This window comes from Mustela putorius, unplaced genomic scaffold, assembly GCF_011764305.1.
Source record: "Mustela putorius furo isolate JIRA1106 unplaced genomic scaffold, ASM1176430v1.1 tig00000551_pilon_pilon_pilon, whole genome shotgun sequence".
NCBI classification, from domain to species: Eukaryota; Metazoa; Chordata; class Mammalia; order Carnivora; family Mustelidae; genus Mustela; species Mustela putorius.
This window is the reverse complement of record NW_025421412.1, coordinates 4,110,747-4,131,816: the sequence shown is the minus strand read 5'-3', so window position 1 is coordinate 4,131,816 and position 21,070 is coordinate 4,110,747. Positions and strand designations below refer to the sequence as shown.

General features: G+C 43.3%; 1 protein-coding gene across 2 annotated transcripts in view; it reads left to right on the top strand.

Annotated features, from left to right (window-relative positions):
* The window catches only part of TNFSF13B (TNF superfamily member 13b), a 47,719-nt gene that overhangs the window by 6,082 nt on the left and 20,567 nt on the right, over positions 1-21,070 (top strand). The window contains exons 2-4 of one of the 2 annotated variants that reach the window (XM_013053085.2): positions 6,929-7,010; positions 7,202-8,240; positions 8,357-8,444. In XM_013053085.2, coding sequence (XP_012908539.2) covers positions 7,722-8,240; positions 8,357-8,444 — 607 coding nt within the window. In that variant the 5' untranslated portion in view covers positions 6,929-7,010; positions 7,202-7,721. Of the gene's footprint in view, positions 1-6,928; positions 8,241-8,356; positions 8,445-21,070 lie in introns of both variants that reach the window. The other variant, XM_013053086.2, reaches the window with a different exon arrangement.

Genomic DNA, 21,070 nt, shown 5'->3' with positions numbered 1-21,070 from the left:
AAGTTGGAACAACAAAACAAACTTAAGAAAAGTAGAAGGAAGCAGATCCCAAAGATAACAAGTAAAACCATCTGTTGATTACTTAGATAACAGTAACCAAATACCTTTTAGCTGTCTTTTCACAAAATAAAGGGAGAAGTCATAAATAAACAGTTTTTAAAAAATAGTAAAAGACCACCACAGGTACAAAATAAGTTGAAAACCAGATAGAAACTATTTTGTATAAATCCATTGTAGTTTGAAATTATTTAAAATAGATGACCTCACACAGCAGAATTTAACCTCCAGAAAGCAGGAGTTTTCAAACTTTCTTTTAAAGTTTCTCTTTCCTTTTTTCTATCTTCTCTTTCTTTCCTTCTCATCCCTGGCACCTAGAGCATTAATGACGGACCAAATGGTAGTTCAGCCACCATGCTCTCCCTGGTTTATTTTTTCATTTTTCTTGTACAGAATATATATATATAGAGATATATATATCTCTATATATATACTCCCATTTCCCCTTATCAGTACTGCAAAAACTTGTTCATCAAACCCTCTTACTATCTTTCTGGCATCTGTAGTCTCTCTAGAAATGTCCCATTTGTCATTTTTGTTAATGATAATTTGTACTTTCTTTTTTTTTTTTGGTCTTCCTAAAATTTACTCATTTTTTTGTTTTGAATAACCAGATTCCTTTATCCTCTCTATTGTGTTGTTACTTGCTATCTGTTTCATTATTTTTTTTAAAGATTTTCTGTATTTATTTGCGAGAGAGAGAGATTGAGAGCACAAGCAGGAGGGAGCAGCAGAGGGAGAGGCAGGCTCCCCACAGAACAGGGAGCCCGATGTGGGGCTCCATCCCAGGACCCTGGGATCTGACTTGAACCAAGGCAGATGCTTAACCAACTGAGCCACCCAGCTGCCCCTATTTTGTTCATATTTTTTTTTTTTTTTTAAAGATTTTATTTATTTATTTGACAGAGAGAAATTACAAGTACACTGAGAGGCAGGCAGAGAGAGAGAGAAGGAAGCAGGCTCCCTGCTGAGCAGAGAGCCCGATGCGGGACTCGATCCCAGGACCCTGAGATCATGACCTGAGCCGAAGGCAGCGGCTTAACCCACTGAGCCACCCAGGCGCCCCTTTTGTTCATATTTTATCTTCTTTTTATCTCCTATCTTTAAGCTTAATTTGGTGTTACTTTTTTAATTTTTCAGGACTTTGTGAATTGCATGCTTAGCTCATTATTTGCCTTTCTGCTTTGCTACAGTGCTCAGATCACATAGATCTTCCACCTTTTAGTAAAATACACAATCGAAGCTGTCACGTCCCCGGTAAGAAGAGATTGAAGTGCACCCCCGGGGTTTGGCATATTTCCCGCGGGGCCCATATACTTTGTGCAGGGATTTCATCAGGTTTCCTTGGGTGTGTTTTCCTCGGAGCTACCACTTGGTACCCACTTTCAAACTAGTTTTAGGTCTTTGTTGGATTAAGGCAGTTTTTTCTCCCCCCTTTGTGTTTTCAAATCACTGTGTCTTTAATCACCACTTTCCGTCCCGTCTTTTGTGCTCTGTGTTCCGAGGCGTGATGTCCCCTCAGGCTTGCAGGCCAGAAGTCAGAGCTTTGAAGTGACCATCCGTGCCCTGGGTTCATCTCTTAAACTCTTTAACTGGAAAATTATTTGGAGTCTTTCTCAGTTCGTAAACAAATTATCTGCAACTGAATCTTCTATCAATTTAAAAAATTCGTGTCGTCTGCCCCCACCTTTGTGCCTATGCAGGGAGATGTCTGTGTTCTTTCTTTCTGGGACCACTCGCCTTTCCTGAACATGTCCTTGGCATCCTTTAAAGGCATGACGTGGCTGCAGTCTCTTCGGCCCTGCTAGTGGGAAGCCAGTCGGCTCTGTGCCCGCAGAGCAAAGGCAGTCTGCCCCTGAGGCCCGAGGGCAGGCGCCCCTTTCCGCCCATCTGGTTCCATTCTCCCAGCCCTGGGCCAAGAGGACTAAGTCTCTCCCCATCTGGTTCCTTCGTACGTGCTGGGGGTCCAGGAAACGTGGCCTGCTCCTGTGGCACTGATGACAGCGCCCCGCTCCCCCTTCTAGCACCGAGCCACTGAGCCTCCCGTCTCACATCCGGACTGGAAGCTGCCCCTTGACGGAAAACCTCACACCATCTTTCCGTCCCAGACCAGTTCGAACGCTGCGCATCCCTCCTGTCCAGCTGCCTCTGGGCCTCCGAAAGACAGGTCACTGGGGAGCCGGTCGGAAGGACAGTGGGATGGATTCACACTGCGTTTCCCCAAGAGTGCCCTGGGGTCCCCTTGGTGTGCCTGAGGTGCTTCCCTCCCTGCACAGAGACCTACAGTCCTGATTTCCTATTTTCCCTTCAGGAAGAGGTGACTGAATGTTTTCTGGTTCCACAGATAAGACAATCTGTTCCCTACCTTTCCAGAAGCTAACTACCAGTTGTAAAGTTGTTGTTTTCTTAAGTTTCCTAACACTACGAAATACCTGAAGTTATCGAAAAATAACTAAGTAAAACTGGGAAGAAGACTCTTACCGAGCGCATCCAATTTTTTTTTTTCTTTCCAGCTGCAGATGCTGGCCTTTTCTGTTTATATTATAGTTTTTAAAATGGGGACATGTGGAAAAAATTCTAAAAGAACATTCAAAACTGTTCTGTACAAAAAGTCTTTAATTGCGGGACTATAAATATCCTCCAGCTAGCAGAATTAGTTAGGCCGCTTCTGGGAGGCTTAGCACCTAATCATGTAGCAAGTTGGCTTAAAGAAGAAGGCAAATGTGTTACTTAGTATAAGAAGTCCAAATGTGGAGCAGGAAGGTTGATTACTTCAGCACTCAGTAGTGGGGTTAGAGACCCGGTGTCTTCCATGACCTTGCTCTCCTACCCTCAGCCTGTCAGCCCGGGCATCCCAGCAACTGGCAGATGGCTGCCACCATTCTCCGTTGTCCCGTGAGGTCATGTGACAGAGCGAGTATTTCTTGTGTTTCTCTTTAAAGATGATGAACTCTTTCCCATCTGCTTGTTAGAAACCTCATGAGTCTGTCCACACTTAGCAACCAAAGGCAGAGCCACATTTCTGTGATTAGGATCGAAACATGCGATTGGTCAGAGTCTCACAAAGACCAACGTCTAAACAAAATCAGCTTCTTACCTACAACCCAGCAATTGCACTTCTAGGTATTTATCCAAGCGATACAAAAATGTTGATTCAAAGGGGCACATGCACCCCAATGTTTAGAACAGCACTATCAACAATAGCCAAATTATGCAGTAACCTCTTTGACATCAGCCATAGCAACTTCTTGCAAGACACGTCTCTAAAGACAAGGGGAACAAAAGCAAAAATGAGCTATTGGGACTTCATCAAGATCAAAAGCTTCTGCACAGCAAGGGAAACAGTCAACAAAACTAAAAAGCAACCCACGGGATGGGAGGAGATGCTTGCAAATGACATATCAGTTAAAGGGCTGGTATCTAGGACCTATAAAGAATTTATCAAACTCAACAGCCAAAAAACAAATAATCCAGTCAAGAAATGGGCAGAAGACATGAACAGACACTTCTCCAAAGAAGACATACAAATGGCTAAAAGACATGTGAAAAAATGTTCATCATTAGCCATCAGGGAGATTCAAGTCAAAACCAAAATGAGATACCACCTTACCCTAGTTAGAATGGCCAAAATTAACAGGAAGTAAACAACATGTGTTGGAGAGGATGTGGAGAAAGGGGAACCCTCTTACACTGTTGGTGGGAATGCAAGTTTGTGCAGCCACTTGGGAAAACAGTGTGGAGATTCCTGAAGAAATTAAAAATAGAGCTTCCCTATGACCCTGCAATTGCACTACTGGCTATTTACCCCAAAGATACAGATGTAGTGAAAAGATGGGCCATCTGTACCCCAATGTTTATAGCAGCAATGGCCACGGTCACCCAACTGTGGAAAGAACCAAGATGCCCTTCAATGGACTAATGGATAAGGAAGATGTGGTCCATATACACGATGGAATATTATACAGGCATCAGAAAGGATGAATACCTAACTTTTGTAGCAACATGGACGGGACTGGAGGAGATTATGCTGAGTGAAATCAGTCAAGCAGAGAGAGTCAATTGTCATATGGTTTCACTTACTTGTGGAGCGTAAGGAATAACAAGGAGGGCATTAGGGGAAGGAAAGGAAAAGTGAATTGGGGGAAATCAGAAGGGGATAAGAAACGTGAGAGACTGTGGACTCTGAGAAACAAACTGAGTGCTTTGGAGGGGAGGGGGGGTGGAGGGATGGGTGTGCCGGGTGGTGGGTATTGAGGAGAGCATGGATTGCACGGAGCACTGGGCGCGGTGCATAAACAATGAGTCTGGAACACTGGAACACTGAAAAAATAAAATAAAATTAAGATGTTAAAAATAAACAAGCAAACAAATAAATAAATGAAATAAAATAAATGAAGTAGTGCAGAATTTAGAAAGAAATCAGGTTCTAGATGTTGGGCAGGAGACAGTCTATTAAGGTCGTGAAGCCCCTTGGGCATGCAGACGTGCCTGACCTCAGTGTCCACCTCCATCCTTTTGCTTCTAACATCTACTCAGCAAAATTTCAAGTAAGTTATTTTAAATGTTTGAAAGCTCTGCCTTATTAATTTTTCGAGGCAGAGAGTAGTGTTTCTAGCATGGGTGTCATCACGCTGTCATTTCTCCCAGTGTTTCTGAGATGGGTTGAATCATGCCAGGTTTTTTAGTCAAGTGTCCGAGGGTGTCCATGTGTTGTCTGTGTCTGTATCTGTGACATGGACAGAGTCATTCGTGGGTGTGGAGTAGCAGATGATGCACTGACTGCCCATATCTGTCTTAATACTAATTAGAATTTTATTTGTGTTGGTATTATAAAGGTCAAGACAAGCAGACTAAGCTGCACGGGCCTTGGAAATGGTGTCGGAGCCGACAGAAGTGTCTTGAAAGCTCCCCCTTAAGCACGGTTCCTTCAGAGCATTACATCCGGAAGCAGTCCCACGACAAACTAAGACATACTTGCAAATGAAAATGAATACTTAACAAACGTGCCTATGTTTCCCAGCAGTGAGGGTAATTAAGTTCCAGTAAATGCACGTGCTCCTATTTTTAATAAAACTATTGAGTATTAGGGATCAGTATGACCGACATTAATTTTTGTATATGGATCTACCATGACTTTACAGTTAAGTTACCAAGTGATTAGCACTAAGCCTTACAAATCCATTTCCCTGGCTGCATACATATTTCCAACAGGAGACAACGTGATTGTTGCCCAAATGTAATGGAGCCTTGTATCCACCTTTTTACCGTATTTTGAGCCCTTTAGGAAGTTGGTTTTACCGAGATCTATTGCTAGGTCCATCCACATGTCTGGGAAAGGCGTGCAATGCCTGAGTGGTACGGATCCTAGGGAAAGAAAACTCGCCTTTGAAGAAGTGGTGTAAGAGAGGTGTCCTAAAGGTGCTGACTCTTCAAAACACTATTAAGCCAGAAGTTTCTAATTAAGCTTTTTGCATATTTTTGAGGTCATCTATATAGGTAGTAGACAGCCAAAGATTGTATGTTGGTTTTACTCTCTGGTTCACATTCTTGGATAAACTCCTCACTTAAGTTCTTTTCACATATACTCTCACAAGTTCCTATCTGCTCAGTCCTGAGTGGAGGGACAGGAACATGTATTCCATCTGGGGTAGCTACAGCTGTACTACACAGGAATGTTTTCTATCCCAAGTGAGAAAGAGAAGTGGGTAAAAATAGCTCCATCCTGGCCAAGAGCACGGCACATCTCAGGCACCCTGGCTTCCTTCCCTGAACACACTTGCGGTGTGGAGAGTTAGTCAATGAGCGGCATGCTATGTGTGGAACAGAATTTCAGTTAAATTATCATCAAACCATGTCCCCAGCAGGAAACAGATCCTTGATGTATGGGGTAATAACTTCCTTAGGTTCCTCTAACAAGAAACTCAGGAGCACATGAATGTCACTTAGTTTCTACCTGTCTTTAGAGAAGTTCGGTGGTGTGACCGCTGTGGCGACACGCACATGGCCATGGCCGCGAGTCTCACACTGCGTCAGGGGAAGCGGCCACCTGCCGTCTTCCGTGGAAGAAGCGCCATCCCTCTGCAGGCTTAGGCTTGCCCACGGCTTGGTCCAAGTTGAGACGCTTGTTGTAAGTTGACCTGCACGTGGACTGGTCAGTCGTTTTCTCTGGAGATCGTGGGCCATGAAGGTCTCTGCCCAAAAGAGCAAGGAAGGCAGAGCTAATTCTCCAATGCGATCAAATTATTCCCCGTCTCTGGAATTTTTACAGCGGAATATGGAGAGCTGTGGCCCCCCGCACGGGGAGGAGGGTCGGCTCACAGAAAGCAGCAGCGGCTGCGCGTGTCCTGGGTAGGAGAGGAGAGCCATCGCTTTCCAGCTCGGCCCTGAGCTCTTTTATTTCTGCGTGTGTGGAGGTAATGCAGATCCACACGCGTAAGCTGAGTGAGTTTCCCTTACTTTCAGTCAGAAGGCTTTAATACAATCCCCCGAATAATTATTCTGTTTTCTGGAACGTTATCTAGCGTGTATCACCCTGACGGGCCTGGAGACCAGGGCTGTGACCGAAGACGTGATCACATGATGTTTGGTGCTCGCAGAGGGTGTCCTTCTCCACTTCAGAGACGGGGGTCCCCGCCGGCTGGTGTGGGGACCCCGGTCGTCTTTGAAATAACTTTGCAAAGTTTTTTTTTTTTTTAATCTTCTTTAAAAGTCACTTTAAAAGGTTTCAAAATTCATAGACCCAAAGAAAAAAATAACCGTCCTAAAATGAGTGTCGGATGGTGTCCCCCTGGCTCCTGGGGAGGCAACGGGAACTCCTTGGGGGGAGCTCCATGACCCTGGGCAAGGTGGCCGTGTGCCTCCTCTCCTGCAGGTGTCTGGCAGCCCGGCGCAGGTCGCAGGGAGACGCGCGCGAGGACGTCTGCGGAGATGCTGCTTGTAAGACAGCTCACGGGGTGAGTGGGTAGGGAGAGGGTCGCTCGCGGTGGGGCTGGACCGAGGCACTGGGAGTCGGGAGGAGGCCGGGTTTCCCAGACCCCGTCCGACCGACACCTGCGGCTGGGGGGGCCGACCTCCCGGCGTGGCCGTCCTGGGGGCGTCGAGTCCCAGAAGGAAAAGCAGACACAGGTTCCCCTTGGAAATGCAGCCCCTGCAGAGCAAGCAGCCCTTGGGTGGAGCTGAGACACGTCTGCAGGATCTCGCCGCGTTCTCTGTGTGGTGTTGCTAAGGATAAAGCGAGGATGGCCCGGTGGCCTCCGGTGCCTCCTCGGAGGACCGCCTGTTTCCTCCCTCGAGACCGTTCCTATATCGTTCTCCAGCTGGGACTGTTCACGGCCAGCACTGAGCTTATCTGACCTGCACAGTCATTACTCTGACTCCGGCAGAACCTGAACATTCCTTCCCTCCGGCGGTCTGAACCCCGCGCCCCGAGGCAGCAGCTCGGGCCGTGCCACCCAGAGCTGGTCCCGCACCTGCACGGCTGCGGGGCTCTCCCCAGCGGGCCAGCCCGCACCCCGGTCCCGTCACACCAGGGGCCTGTGTGTGTGTGTGTGTGTCTTGAGATGCCATTGAAATTCTTACAAAAACTGAAAGTGAAATGAGGAAATGATTGGGCAATCGGATTGAAGCGCCGGTGCCGGGAAGACCTATCCTGCAGCGGGGCCAGGATGCGGCCGGTGGGCGGAGGGGAGTGCAGGAGAGCTGTCCTGAGGGCGACCGCAGGGCCAGGCCCCCGAGTCAGTGTACGACACCAGCAAGCACAGCTCACAGGAAATGAGCCATTCCCTGCGCTTGCTTACTCGAAGGGCCCGAACCTGCAAAGTTCCAGGAGTGCCATGGATGGCTGCGCAGGCCGGCAGTCACGCCTTTCTCCCTGCCTGGAGAGGGGAGAAGAAATGAAACTGAAGGAGTGTGTCTCCATCCTCCCCCTGAAGGAAAGCCCCTCTGTCCCAGTCTCCAAAGATGGGACGCTGCTGGCCGTGACCTTGCTGCTGGCCCTGGCGGCCAGCTGCCTCTCGGTGCTGGCGTTCTGCAGGGTGGCCGCCCTTCAGGCCGAGCTGGGGAGCCTCCAGGCGGAGCTGCGGGAACTCCACCGGGCTGAGCAGCTGCCAGGCGCCCCCCAGGCCGGAGCTGCAGCTCCGAGGGCAGCTGTGCAGGAGGCCCCAGCTGTCCCCTCGGCTCTCAAAGTGAGTTTGCAGCAGCTGCCTCCCCCCCACCTCCGGGCGTGGGTGGGTTCGCCCCGCACAGCTGCCTCCTGCACCTCAGCTGTCTTTGCAGTAACTTGGGGTTTTTCTCTTCTTAGGGGATCTTCGCACCACCTGCTGCAGGAGGGGGCAACTCCAGCCAAAGCCGCAGGAACACGCGTGCCCTTCAGGGTCCAGAAGAAGCAGGTAGGTTTCCGGCACAGGAGCATCTGGGAGTCAGGGAGCCTGCGTCCACAGGTGTGGAGGACGGTCTTTGCTCTGGGGGCCCGGGAGCCGACCCGGGCACGGAGACTGTGCAAGTTGCATCTAAACCAGGGGAAGCTTTTAGGCACAACCGGTGCACAGCACGTCTGTCCTCCAATGAGCAGAGTGTGAGGGGCTGAGCTGTCCCGAGAGCAGAGGAGGAGGAATGAGCCGCGTAGTCTTCCTCATAGATCATGCCTGTGTCAGAAACCGGGTCCAGCCCTGCCGGGAGAAAGCGCGCGTGTTAGTGCAGATTCTGTCTCCCTGAGTCCAGAAAGCCAGGGCAAGGAGAACACGTCCTGAGGGCGTGTGGTGGCCCTGCGGCCCAGGAAGCTCCTATCGCAACAGGTGTGTTTGTGATTTCTTTTGTTTATTGCCTTTGTTTAAAAAAAAAAAAAAAAAGTTCATTTTACACACACACACACACACACACAGATTTTAAAGCTTCTCTTTAAGGCTTTTCCAGGAAATCCACAAGTTTATAATCTTGTAAGAGTTCTCCAGTGATTCCTGCTTATGTTCATGTCCCACTTAATTCCCAGAATCCCAGAGTCCCAAGCCTCGGATTGGGCAGGGCCTCCCAAAATGCTCGATTCTAGTTCCTGCACTTCAGAGATGAAAAAGAGCATTTGTATTACATTCAGTAGCATCACTACTTAGGAAATCCGTGGTATCGTTTCCCGTGTCTGGAGCACACGGTGTGTCGGACAGGTACGTGCTGTGATAGCCGATGTCACGGCTACTGTGTCCTTAAACACTCACCCTGCCCGTGAGGCCGCAGGACAGGTGTAGCTGTGTGGGTACAGGTGTGTGTTTGGGGAGGGAAGGGCCTGACTTACCCGCCAAGTGCTTCTCCGTCAGACTACACACTCACACACACTCACACACACTCACACACACACATACATTAGATGCTCTGGCTGGAAACTCTTTTCACTACCTGCCTTGTTCATGGGCAAAATTCTTAACCGATAAAACCATGATTTTTATGTCTTATCAAAAGCAGATGGGTTGAAACATATATAAACTAGGAAACACTAATATTTTTATTATACTTTAATAAATGAATTACTTTCATACTTTGCATTTTACCTGTATTTCCTACATAATTGAAAAAATACAACATAAACTGTGGTATATCTTTGTGTTTACTTATCATACAATAAGCCTTTTCCCTACTTCTAAGTAATTCCATATTAGTTTGCTATATCATACAGTTATTTAATGTGACCACTTCCAAAATTTTGTGCAGGTCTCTTGTTTCTGAATTACATGTTTCACTTAAATTCTGTAGATAGACTATCAGAGCTAAAAGAGGATGAACATCTTTACCACCCTCGCTGCCTGGCGCCATTTAGCTTTCAAAATGACTTATAAATGTATCCAGTCAGAAATGTCGTGGACGGGTTCTCCACATTCTTACAGCATCTTATCTGTTAAATTTTATTTTGGCTAACTTAGTGGTTATAAAACTATCTCAAATGTAATTTGTTGCTTGCTTACAAAGAAGAATTTTTTTCTGCATATTTGGATAATTTCTAATTTTATGTCCTGCTAATTTTTATTCATAACTTCCCTCATTTGTCCTAATTTTTCTTTGTAATTTTGAAGAAACTATGTTAGGCATACTGCTTATCAAAATTTTGCTGTAAATATTTTCACAATATTTTTTTTAATTGTATAGAGATTTTGTCTGTGTATTTAATATGATAAACTTTTCCTTTTCATCTTCTCTAATACATTAAAGCTAAACACATTTAAGCTAAAATTGTATTTATTCAAAATCTCTTTCATAGCCTGTTCTATTCGCTGCTACTTTGACTTTTTTATAACTTGGTGTTTTAGTTTGGTTTTTAACTCCTTAATCCTCCTGGCATTCATTTGGTAGATCATGTCTACTAGCTTTAACTTCCCCTTTTTTCTTTAATTTTCTCCTTCCAAATTACTGCTAAATATCTCAACTAAATTTATTGGATGATTTTTTTAACTTGTTTGCATTGGGCAGCTTACTATATTGTATTAAGTTTCTCATATATAGTTGAATCTATTTTGGACTGTCTTTTTATTGATTTATTATTCTATTTATCTGTATTAAATAAAATACTCAAGTATTTTGTAATATAATGAGCTTTATATCTAGTACCTCAATCTTCTTCAACCTCTTTGTTAGTATTCCCAGCCTCCGCACATTAGTTTTACAAATAAACCTTAACTTGACCATCTCAAAGAGGGTGTCTTTATAGCAGATTTAAGAAGAAAGGATATTGAGTAAGAAATTAATTAACTTACAGAGTTCCACTTCCCCCAAATACCCTCTGTTCTATTTTAAAATTTCCTCCCATGTGCAGATTTTTACAAATTTGTGATTTTATGGCATCCAAAAATTAAGTACTGATTAAAAATTTCCCTAAATAATTTGTAATTGTTAGAAAGTTTGGAAAGTAATACAAAATTCTATCGAGTGAATGAAAATTCACCCAGTTTCCCACGTCCAGATGGAATTGCTATTGTCATTCTCGAGGTTTGCCTGAGATGTTTTTTAGACCTTTCATAAAATGCATGTATCTGCATGGTATATGTGTGTACAGTATGTGTAAGAATTCATCATATATATGTATGATTAATGTAGCAGTAAATAGTATATCTCTCTACATACACGCGCACACACACACACACACACACACACAGCAGCAGTCATAGATCTGAGATGGGAGGCTTGAAGAGGGTACCTCGGTGACAGTCATATTTACTTTTCCTCATTCATGAAACTGGGTTGAATGCTGTTTTAAACACTATCGTTTTGTGCAGGGAAAATAAATTTTGTTTAGCACGACCAAATTAATGTATCTATAACCGAGAGGTTTATCCAAAACTCCTTGATTTTTTTTTCCTCTCTTCAGTACGGTCCTTTTTTGGAATTGAGGAAATTCTGAATCTATGCAGCTTTCTTTGTTTTTTGTTTGTTTTTTGTTTGTTTCTATTCTAGTTCTAATTTATTTTTTAAGATACTTGTTAATTTATTTATTTGAGAGAGAGAGAAAGAGAGAGACCATGAGCTGGAGGGGTGGGGTCAGAGAGAGAGGGACAAGCAGATTCACCGCTGAGCTGGGCGCCCAACTCAGACTCGGGGCTCAATCCCAGGACTCTGAGGTCATGACCTGAGCCAAAACCAAAAGTTGGATGCTTAGCCCTGAGCCACCCAGGTGCCCCTAGTTCTGTTTGTTTGTTTTAGTATTTTATTTTATTTTGTTTTTTTAATTAATTTATTTTCAGAAAAAACAGTATTCATTATTTTTTCACCACACCCAGAGGGACAAGCAGATTCACCACTGAGCTGGGCGCCCAACTCAGACTCGGGGCTCAATCCCAGGACTCTGAGGTCATGATCTGAGCCAAAACCAAAAGTTGGATGCTTAGCCCTGAGCCACCCAGGTGCCCCTAGTTCTGTTTGTTTGTTTTAGTATTTTATTTTATTTTATTTTGTTTTTTTAATTAATTTATTTTCAGAAAAAACAGTATTCATTATTTTTTCACCACACCCAGTGCTCCATGCAATCTGTGCCCTCTATAATACCCACCACCTGGTACCCCAACCTCCCACCACCCCGTCACTTCAGACCCCTCAGATTGTTTTTCAGAGTCCACAGTCTCTCAGGATTCACCTCCCCTTTCAATTTCCCCCAACTCCCTTCTACTTTCAAAGTATCCATTCATGTGCTTATTTATTAATTTTCTATATACATTCTAGAACCATTGACATTTTTGGTTGGGACTTTATAAAAATTGTAACTCTGAAGAAGAAAATGAATTTTCACATTGTTTAATTGCTTAGCTATCTCTTTATTAAATATCAAATTTTGAATTTCCTAATTAGATAGAATTTTCCTTGTATAGGTTTTATTATTCTTTCATAGTTAATTATAAAAGAGGTTTTGTTGTGATTTCGAAGTCCTGGGATTTTCAAATAGGTTGTTAAACTCTTTGAGAAGGTACAGAATTGTCAAGAAATAATGCAGCATCCGATCTCATTGTTAGTTTTAAGCCACATCCACACACTTATTGGATTTATACTTAATAGAATTACAATATTTTTTCAGATTTTGTTTTTAGGATCCTCTGTTTTCTATACTCCTTAGTATCACTGTGCTGTCACTTTGTGTCAGAAAGGTTCAGAGCTAAGTACTGCTCAGTAATATGCCAGACTGCTGTGCATTTTTACTTCTCTGTAAATCCAACCTTGATTTCAGCAGGCACTACGGTTTTATCGCTTGTCTATCTAATTTGTAAGTAAACTCCAGCGTGTTGGGCCTAGAAAGCTGCAGGTCCTCAGCAACCAGCACTCCTGGCGTCACGTATCACCTGCTGGAGGTTTGTACATGTCCTTTCTGTCCAGCTAGAGACCAGAGGCTTCTGTGCTCTGGGTCCTGTGTCTCTGGCGCATTCGTTATGATACTTGCACACGGAGGTGTTCTGTGAATATTTGCTGATGGATTTGGGGCTCATGAAGCAGTAAGATGCAATGATTTGGCGTCCCTGGAAGGGGGGATTTTCCCATATTTCTTCATTTCTCAGGTTTTGATCAGAGGCTGTGTTATGCAGTTCTTTAACTTGACATTTGAAACAGCCGACTCACCAAAGGATGAGTCTGACAGCAAGGCTGGAGTTGCAGGGGGCACCTGGGGACCCCTTGCCCCAGACCTTCTTGGTTTACCAGACAGAGGCACAATTAGGGCTCGCTGAAGAAACTTTCATGTTCAACAACCTGTGTGACTAATTTTGTGGATTTCTGTCCTTATTTAATGCTTTGGTTCTAATTGAAATATTATTTACGTTCGGAAAAGGGCACAGATCGTAAGGGTATGTCCTGGGGAGAGTTCCCGGAATAAACGTGAGGTGGAGGGCGGACATCACCGTCAGCCCCCAGACCCCCCAAGGGCGAATTCTGCTCTTCTGTAGTTGTACTGTTTGGGTGCTTGGCTCTGGTTTTGTTTTCCTTAATTGTGTTGTTTCAAATGGAGGCCTTACTAGGTTTCTGTATTTCATAAGATAATTCCTGATTGTAATATAACAAACAGAAATGTGGGGAAATCCAGGATCAAAGAATTGCCAAATGGCTCAGATTAGCCCAAAGTTCACTTTTCAGCCCCTAAGTGTATTTGGAGATATTCCCAATTAAAACTATTAACTAAAGTGATCTAGCTTTGAAATATTCCTGTTAAAGTTTCTTCACAAATGGAATCATCATGATACCTGTAGTCAGCGCTCATCTAACGGTCCCGTCCACTCAGAGAACGTGGAGATGACCATACTAGGAGCCGTCAAGAGAAAGGGTTCTTGCCAATGGATCGCTACTGAGCTAAAACCAGGTTTTATTAATAAAATCAGGTAAACTTTATAATTTTCCCTTGTTATTCATGAGGGAATTTAAAAGTTATTAGAATTGCATGTGTTTTAGATTATAGAAATACAGGGGCACCTGGGTGGCTCAGTGGGTTAAAGCCCCTGCCTTCGGCTCAGGTCATAATCTCAGGGTCCTGGGATCGAGCCCCGAGTCGGGCTCTCTGCTCGGCAGGGAGCCTGCTTCCCACCCCCACCCCACCTGCCTCTTTGCCTACTTGTGATCTCTGTAAAATAAATAAAATTTAAAAAAAAGATTATAGAAATACAGAATGTATTTTTATTGATTGTGTGTATCATACTCATCTCAAGTTATAAGACTAAAACGGTGTTGAAAACATGAACAAAATGTAAAAACAAGAATAGGGAAAAATTATCCATATTTTATCTTGTAAATATCTGTTGTAAGATTTGGGCCAATCTACTTTCAGTTATTTTTCTCCATTTTTAAATAAATGGTTCTTGGTTTGGAAGTATTTTAGAATAAAAGAAAAGTTGCAGATAATACAAAGAGTATTACAGAGAGTTACCATATACCCCCCCATTGAGAATCTCCTTTAATTTATATTACTATACTTTGTCACAAGTAAGAAACCAACACTGGTATTTAACAAGTAACTGAACTGCATATTTGAGGGTTTTTTCTTTAACCATAGTTCATCTCCTTTGCAAGGAAAGATGGGAGGTCTGATGGGTCTATAACATCTAGTCTTTGTTTCATTGACATTTCTGGGTTGGCTGGATCTTACAAGACTATAGAAAGAAATTTAAAAGCATATTCAATATAGAACTCAATCATCCAGGCCACCTGGGTGGCTTAGTCATTAAGTGTCTGCCTTCAGCTCAGGTCATGATCCCAGAGTCCTGGGATCGAGCCTCCCATCGGGCTCCCTGTTTGGTTGGAAGTCTGTTTCTCCCTCTCCCACTTTCCCTGCTTGTGTGTGCTCTCTCACTGTCTCTCTCTCTCTGTCAAATAAGTAAATAAAATCTTAAAAAAAAAAAAAAAAAAAAAAAAAAAAGATCTCAATCATCCACTTTGTACCAGAATCAGGTTAACTGGTGCCTCTTCCCCAGTAAGGGTATGTTCCTTCCTAGAACAGAAACAGCTGGCTGCTGTCTTGATGATCTTTGACCTGAGTGCTATCCCCCCCCACTCCGCATCAATAGTGGCTTCTTTTTCAGTGTTGCAAGAGCTGGCTTCTGTTCAGTTTCCAAAAAAGTAATAAAATAAAATAGTGATCTCATAATCAAATCTCTGAACCCTGTTCTTGTCAAGTTTAAAGTTTTGGGAAATAGAAGGAACAGGAAGTGAGTCAATCAAAGCAGCCAGAAGCGATGTCTCATACCTTCCATGCATGCCACAGGCCTGTTAGATCTCAAGCACTGTTCTAGGTGTGGGTGTTGATCAGAAAACACAACAGATAAAAGTTTCCTGCCCGCTGGAGATTACGTTATAGCGAGGTAGAAAGACACAGAAAGTAGTCAGTAGACACAATTAATGAATAGATTACTAGATACCAGAAAATGGCACAGATCATGGGAAAGTACAGTATCTTGGGCAGCATGAAGGGTGGGGAAGAGGAAGAGTGTGCATCAGGGAGGCCGGGGCAAGTCTTTCTGTTCCTCCTCTAAGGCTCATTAATTCTTTATACTTTCAACTTTAAAAAGAATTGAAGATATGGGTTGATATTTCAAAAATAAATTCATAATGTTGGGGAATAAGTTCTCATTAATAATGCTGTAGGATAGGATAATATTAGTTTCGATGTTTATTATTTTTATGAGTCAAGTCCTATTTAAAAGAACGGTATCGAACAGCTGCACTTTTGTTGTGGTTGGATTTTCTTTTAAAAGGGATTCTTGGGGCTCCTCCGTGGCTGTCACTTAACTTTGGGCTTCAGCTCAGATCATGATCTCAGGGTCATGAGATCGAGTCCCACCTCAGGCTCCACGTTCAGTGCGGAGTCTGCTTGAGATAATGTCTCTCCCTCTCTTTCTGCCTCTGCCTCCACTTGCATGCACACACTTTCTTTTTCTCACTCAAATAAATAAAATCTTTTTTAAATTTTTAAAAGAAAACAAAAGATATTCTCATTTCTTAGAAAAGAAACAGGGTTCACTCAAAACTAGAGGAAACATCCACTGTGCCAAGGTCTGAGGTGGGCACTCCAGAATTACAGAAAAGGGGAGGGAGAAACTAAGTTACTGGGTGTGTTGCACTCACAAACTCTGGGTTGGGCTCTGTGGGTCTATGACACCGCGTACCATTCACCTTCTCAGTAACCCCTGTTAGGTTGGCATTACTGTCTTCATTGTAGGTGAGAGAATTGAAGCCAAGACATCACCGGTCCCTTACCTTCACAAGCTAAATACTGAGTTGGAGAAATTTTTAAAAATTAACGTAAATTTTAAAATAACACTGTAATCAATAAGCTCTTTACCTTTTACAAAGCACATGTAAAGTACCACTCCCGTTGGTTCTCACAGCAACGCAATGAAGCAGATATTTTTATTCTTCTTACACAGAGAAGAAAAAATATTTTAATGTTAAGTGTTAATCTCATGATTAAACAGCTAAGTTGGTTTGAGAACTAACATTTGAATCCATTATATACTGACTACTAAGTCTCAGTTTTTTTTTTCATTGTGCGAGTGGTATGTCTTAACATCCAAGTAATATAACGGATTTGACAAAAAAACTGTTGGGTCCCCAAGAGGCCTAGACTGTTACTAACATGAGTACCAACAGGAGGCCATTAAGCAATGGTATCCTAGGATGTGAGATCAGACCACAGACTGACAGATGATGGACACCATGATGGATAAGAGCTGAGCTGAGTTTTGAAGTATGAGTCAATTTGGGGAAGGGGAGACAGTATCCCAGGGAAAGGGATCAGGGATGGCTCAGGCAGAATATAGGCCAGCATCTTGACATTGCTCCTTTGCTTGGATTTTTGCAAAGGAACACTGATGGAAGTGTTTTCACACGTTCAGGTTTCCTCCTCCTCCTCCTATGGCTGGGCCTTTTGGGGTAGACAGGGAGACTACCGCAGGTGACTACGCAGTGACAGCTTCTGACACTGGCTGAGAAGTCACTCTTCACAGCTCATTCTGTTTCTTTTCTGTCTGCCACACTAGAACTTCTTCTGGGAAATAGAGAGTGAGAAATTTTGGAGAAAAACTACACAACCATTGGCTTCAAAAAATAATATAGTGTACTATGATTCTACAAAAAAAATTCAAAATCTTTATTATTGAGGATTATTTGATATGGAAAATGTTTTTTGTATAACCCTGGGATTATAACCAAGGATTTGTTAGATGGTCCAGATGTCAGTGGTTGTTTCTCTTTTATGAAACCTATTTTCCCTAAGCATTAATTCAGTTTGATATAATGTGTATTATAAAGTTGGATATAAGGATGAGGTTTCAAAGAACCATTTGGAAAAGGTGGATATTATTATAATGTCTATTTTTGTTCTAAATGTTTGCACAATCTGAAGTTTCTCTTCAGATAGTATAAATTTTTTGCCTTTTACTAAATTGTTGCATGGGTTTTCTTTCTTTTTTTCTAGTCTGACATAAGCCAGACCCCGTGCAGATTTGTAAACGGTGCTCCTTAACATCAAGTGTCAGCCTAGGGAGAGAGACAGTAATAGAAACAATGAGGATGTATAGTGAAATGTTATTTCAGTAGATGTTTGCGCATAGTGTAGTGGGATCCAATATTTAGCGGGAAGAATGAGGGAAAGAATGGATATTTGGTCTGAGCCCTGAAGGAGGGATGGGTTTCACCAGATGCCAAGGTGAGGAGTATGTAGCCAAGGGAATGGCAGACACGCAGTCGCAGTTGGAGCTCCGTTCTGCAAGGGGTGGGGGTGCTGAGGTCCTGGGGTCATGAAGGTTCTTGGGTTTGTGTACAAGGGAAACCCACTGAAGGAGTTAGAAACGGTGGAAGGACAAGATCAAATTCGGGCTTAGGAAGGCCAATCTGGAAGAAACGCAAGAGATAGAGTGGAAACGTCAGACAAGAGAAGAGCCCCAGCCCAGTGGCAGGTGCTGTCGTCCAGAGCAGTGAGGGTGGAGATCTGCACCGCCTGCCGTGCTTGTCCTGCCCCTGCTTATCATCCCCTCCCTGTTTGTCTGTCTGTCTCTCCCCCTTCAGTCGTACTAGCGGTGCCCCTCCAACCTCGGCCTTTACGTATACTCATGACGATTAGTTTCGACTGGAATGCTCCTACCCCCTTCTTTCTTCTGACTTCAGTTTAAGCACCCCATTCTGAGAAACCTTGCTTATCTCTCTTGAAACTTCAATTCTGTATTTGTGACGCTCTCATACCTGTTCTCCATGGACATAGGGATGCTCCATGAGTCTAGGGATTGTGTCTCCTCTGATTCTTTCCTTTTCCTTCTCCTTATCCCTTCACTCTCCTTTCCTCTCTTTTCCTCTTTTCTTTCTTTTTCTCTCCTTTTCTTTTCTTTCTTTTCTTTTTCTATCTGGAGCAAAACACGTGGCCTAAATTTAGTGTTCAGTAAAATTATTGAATGAGATAAATAACAGACAGAATCCAAACGGAGCAAAACTTGAAAATTCAAACCATTAGAACTGGGTTATTTTCTGGGTTTCAAGATGGCAAGGGAAGGAATCAGCATGTTTCCAAAGTGTCTCGGTTGGGCAGCTCAGAGGATAGCCATAAGCACTAAGAGAAAACAGAAGAGTGAGAGGCGCGTGTGTGGGAGGAACATAAAGAAATAGATTTGGGTCATGTTGAGTTCGAATCGTCACTGTGATATCCAGACAGAAGTGTCCAAAGGGGAGTCAAAGGTGTAAGAGCCAATTGGGCAACTCCCCGGTTATCTTTCTTCAAACACTCAGGTATATTTCTATCTTGGTTTTGAACTTCCTTGACTTCAAGTATGTTTGCATGTTATGTCATGAAGTTAGTTTTCTTCTCTGGTAAGTTACCGATATCCAGCGCTTTATGCGTAGACACCATTAATAATGAGAAATAGTCTAATAATTCAAAGAAGTCATGGCCAAAGAAAAATAATACCCTGTGGAGATGGGGACTCAACTACAAAATTAGTAATTTTAAATTAAAATAGTTCATCAATTGTAAAATGAAATAACCTATGAAGATGGCATTTTGTTTTCCTGGGTTTTGTTTTGTTCTGTTCATGTTTTTACTCTTGGTGTTTATGAGGCAAGGCAGAGGGTTACCATTTTACATATCTTACAGTTGCTTTAGACATAAAAGATGCTCACATTCTAAATGGTGTGTGACAATGTTAGTGCTTAGGACTCCGTACACACTCACACACACACACCTTCCATTCAGATATCTTTATTTACTCCTGTTGACTATTGTGATTTCTGTGTTATTTTATCCACCTCTTTCCAAAACCCTCAAAGAACAACCCCCCCCCCCCCCCGGTACTGCCTGAAGGCCACTGTAATGCTGCCATCTTTCTGAATTATCCAGAATGGAAAGCTCGTTTTCATTATTAGCTTTTAATTCTCCTTCAGACACACAATCGTTAGTCACAGACCTTTAATTCTTTTCCCCACACTCTATCTTGGACGCCATATTTATGGAACTGCTTCTGGGACCCGATCATCCACATATTGGTTACTACCACTCAACAGCTGAACCTTGGCTTTCATTCTGTCTGCGTGACCATTGATTCTACACGAGAACGCGTGTATGACCTTCTTAAAGCACAATATGTATCAGATGGGCCCCCTCAAGTTTAAAAATTCCTGATTTTAAAAAAAAAAATTTCTATAAGGCAAATACATGCTTCTCAGTTTAGCTCCCTAGAAATATTTTTAAAACTCTGCCTACTTGTGTTGGCAAACTGTTTATCACTGGTCCACTAAAACTCTATAATCCAGTTTTTCTACCCCTAAATTCATTGAATTTAGGAAAGGATTTTACCCCTAAATTCATTGAATTTAGGAAAGGATTTTACCCCTAAATTCATTGAATTTAAGAAAGGAATCATTGAAATCAGGAGTAATGTCTTAAAGATTTTCTTGTTTCTCTCTATCAGGTGGTCTTTATTCATTTGGTCTTCATGGCCTCCTAGTACTCTTCCTTTATGTGCCCAGTTTATTGGGTTCAATACTGTGAACGAGAATGATGTTAGCACCGCTCCCATGATAATAGCCAAGACATATCTCGCAAGTATTGTGGGCCAAGAATAGTACTAACTATGCCACACGCTTTATCTCATTTAATCTCTCTATGCATGTGCACATACAGCCCAGGAAAGATGGAACATTCGGAAATCTGACCTCGACTTCTGTCAACATCTGTCCTCATAGAACCTATCACAGTGCCCTGTGAGTAGTGATTCCTTAAGAAGTGTTTGTGAGAAAGATAGGAACATGTTTAAGTAGGGCTGGGTGGGCTGCCCTAGACACTGTGCCTGTGCTTCAGACTTCCCTGCTATGGGCGTTTGGTTTCTCCCTTCTTACACGCTGTCCTTATTCATGGCCGTTCTGCCTCTTAACGATGCTTTTACGTATTTTTTGTGGCAGACGGTCTGCCGTAGTGACAGAACCAACGAGTCACACTTTCCCTGTGGCACAGACATGGCCACTGTCGTTTTGCAGACCAATGAAAGAATTACAGAGTCTCCAGAATGTTCTGCTCCAATTGAAATGATGAGATAACATAAAAATATGTTAGAAAAGGTTCAGGGTTATAAAGGAATCATAGCTTTCTTTTTTTTTTTTTTTTAAGACTCTATTTATTGGAGACAGAGAGAGAGCACACACAAGTGGGGGTTGGTGGGGGGGAAGGGGCAGAGAGAGAGAGAGAAGCAGACTCCCCGCTGAGGGGGGAGTCTGACACAGGACTCGATCCCAGGACACTGGGATCATGACCTGAGCCGAAGGCAGACACTTAACGACTGAGTCACCCAGGTGCCCCAAGAATGACAGCTTTTAACATTGTGTTTCCACTTTGAAATACCAAGGGTATTCTTCTTAGCGGGTTTTCTGATGCGATTACTCCCTGCACAGGTACTCATTGAAGGCCTGTGTGCCTGTACAGCTTGGGGGTAGCTTACAACTGCTACATCTATGGGGTGTTGTATTGTGAGTATTAACATGCAGAACGTTTTCAGTTAATAAGTGAAGCAGGAATTCTCTGTGTCACTCTTAA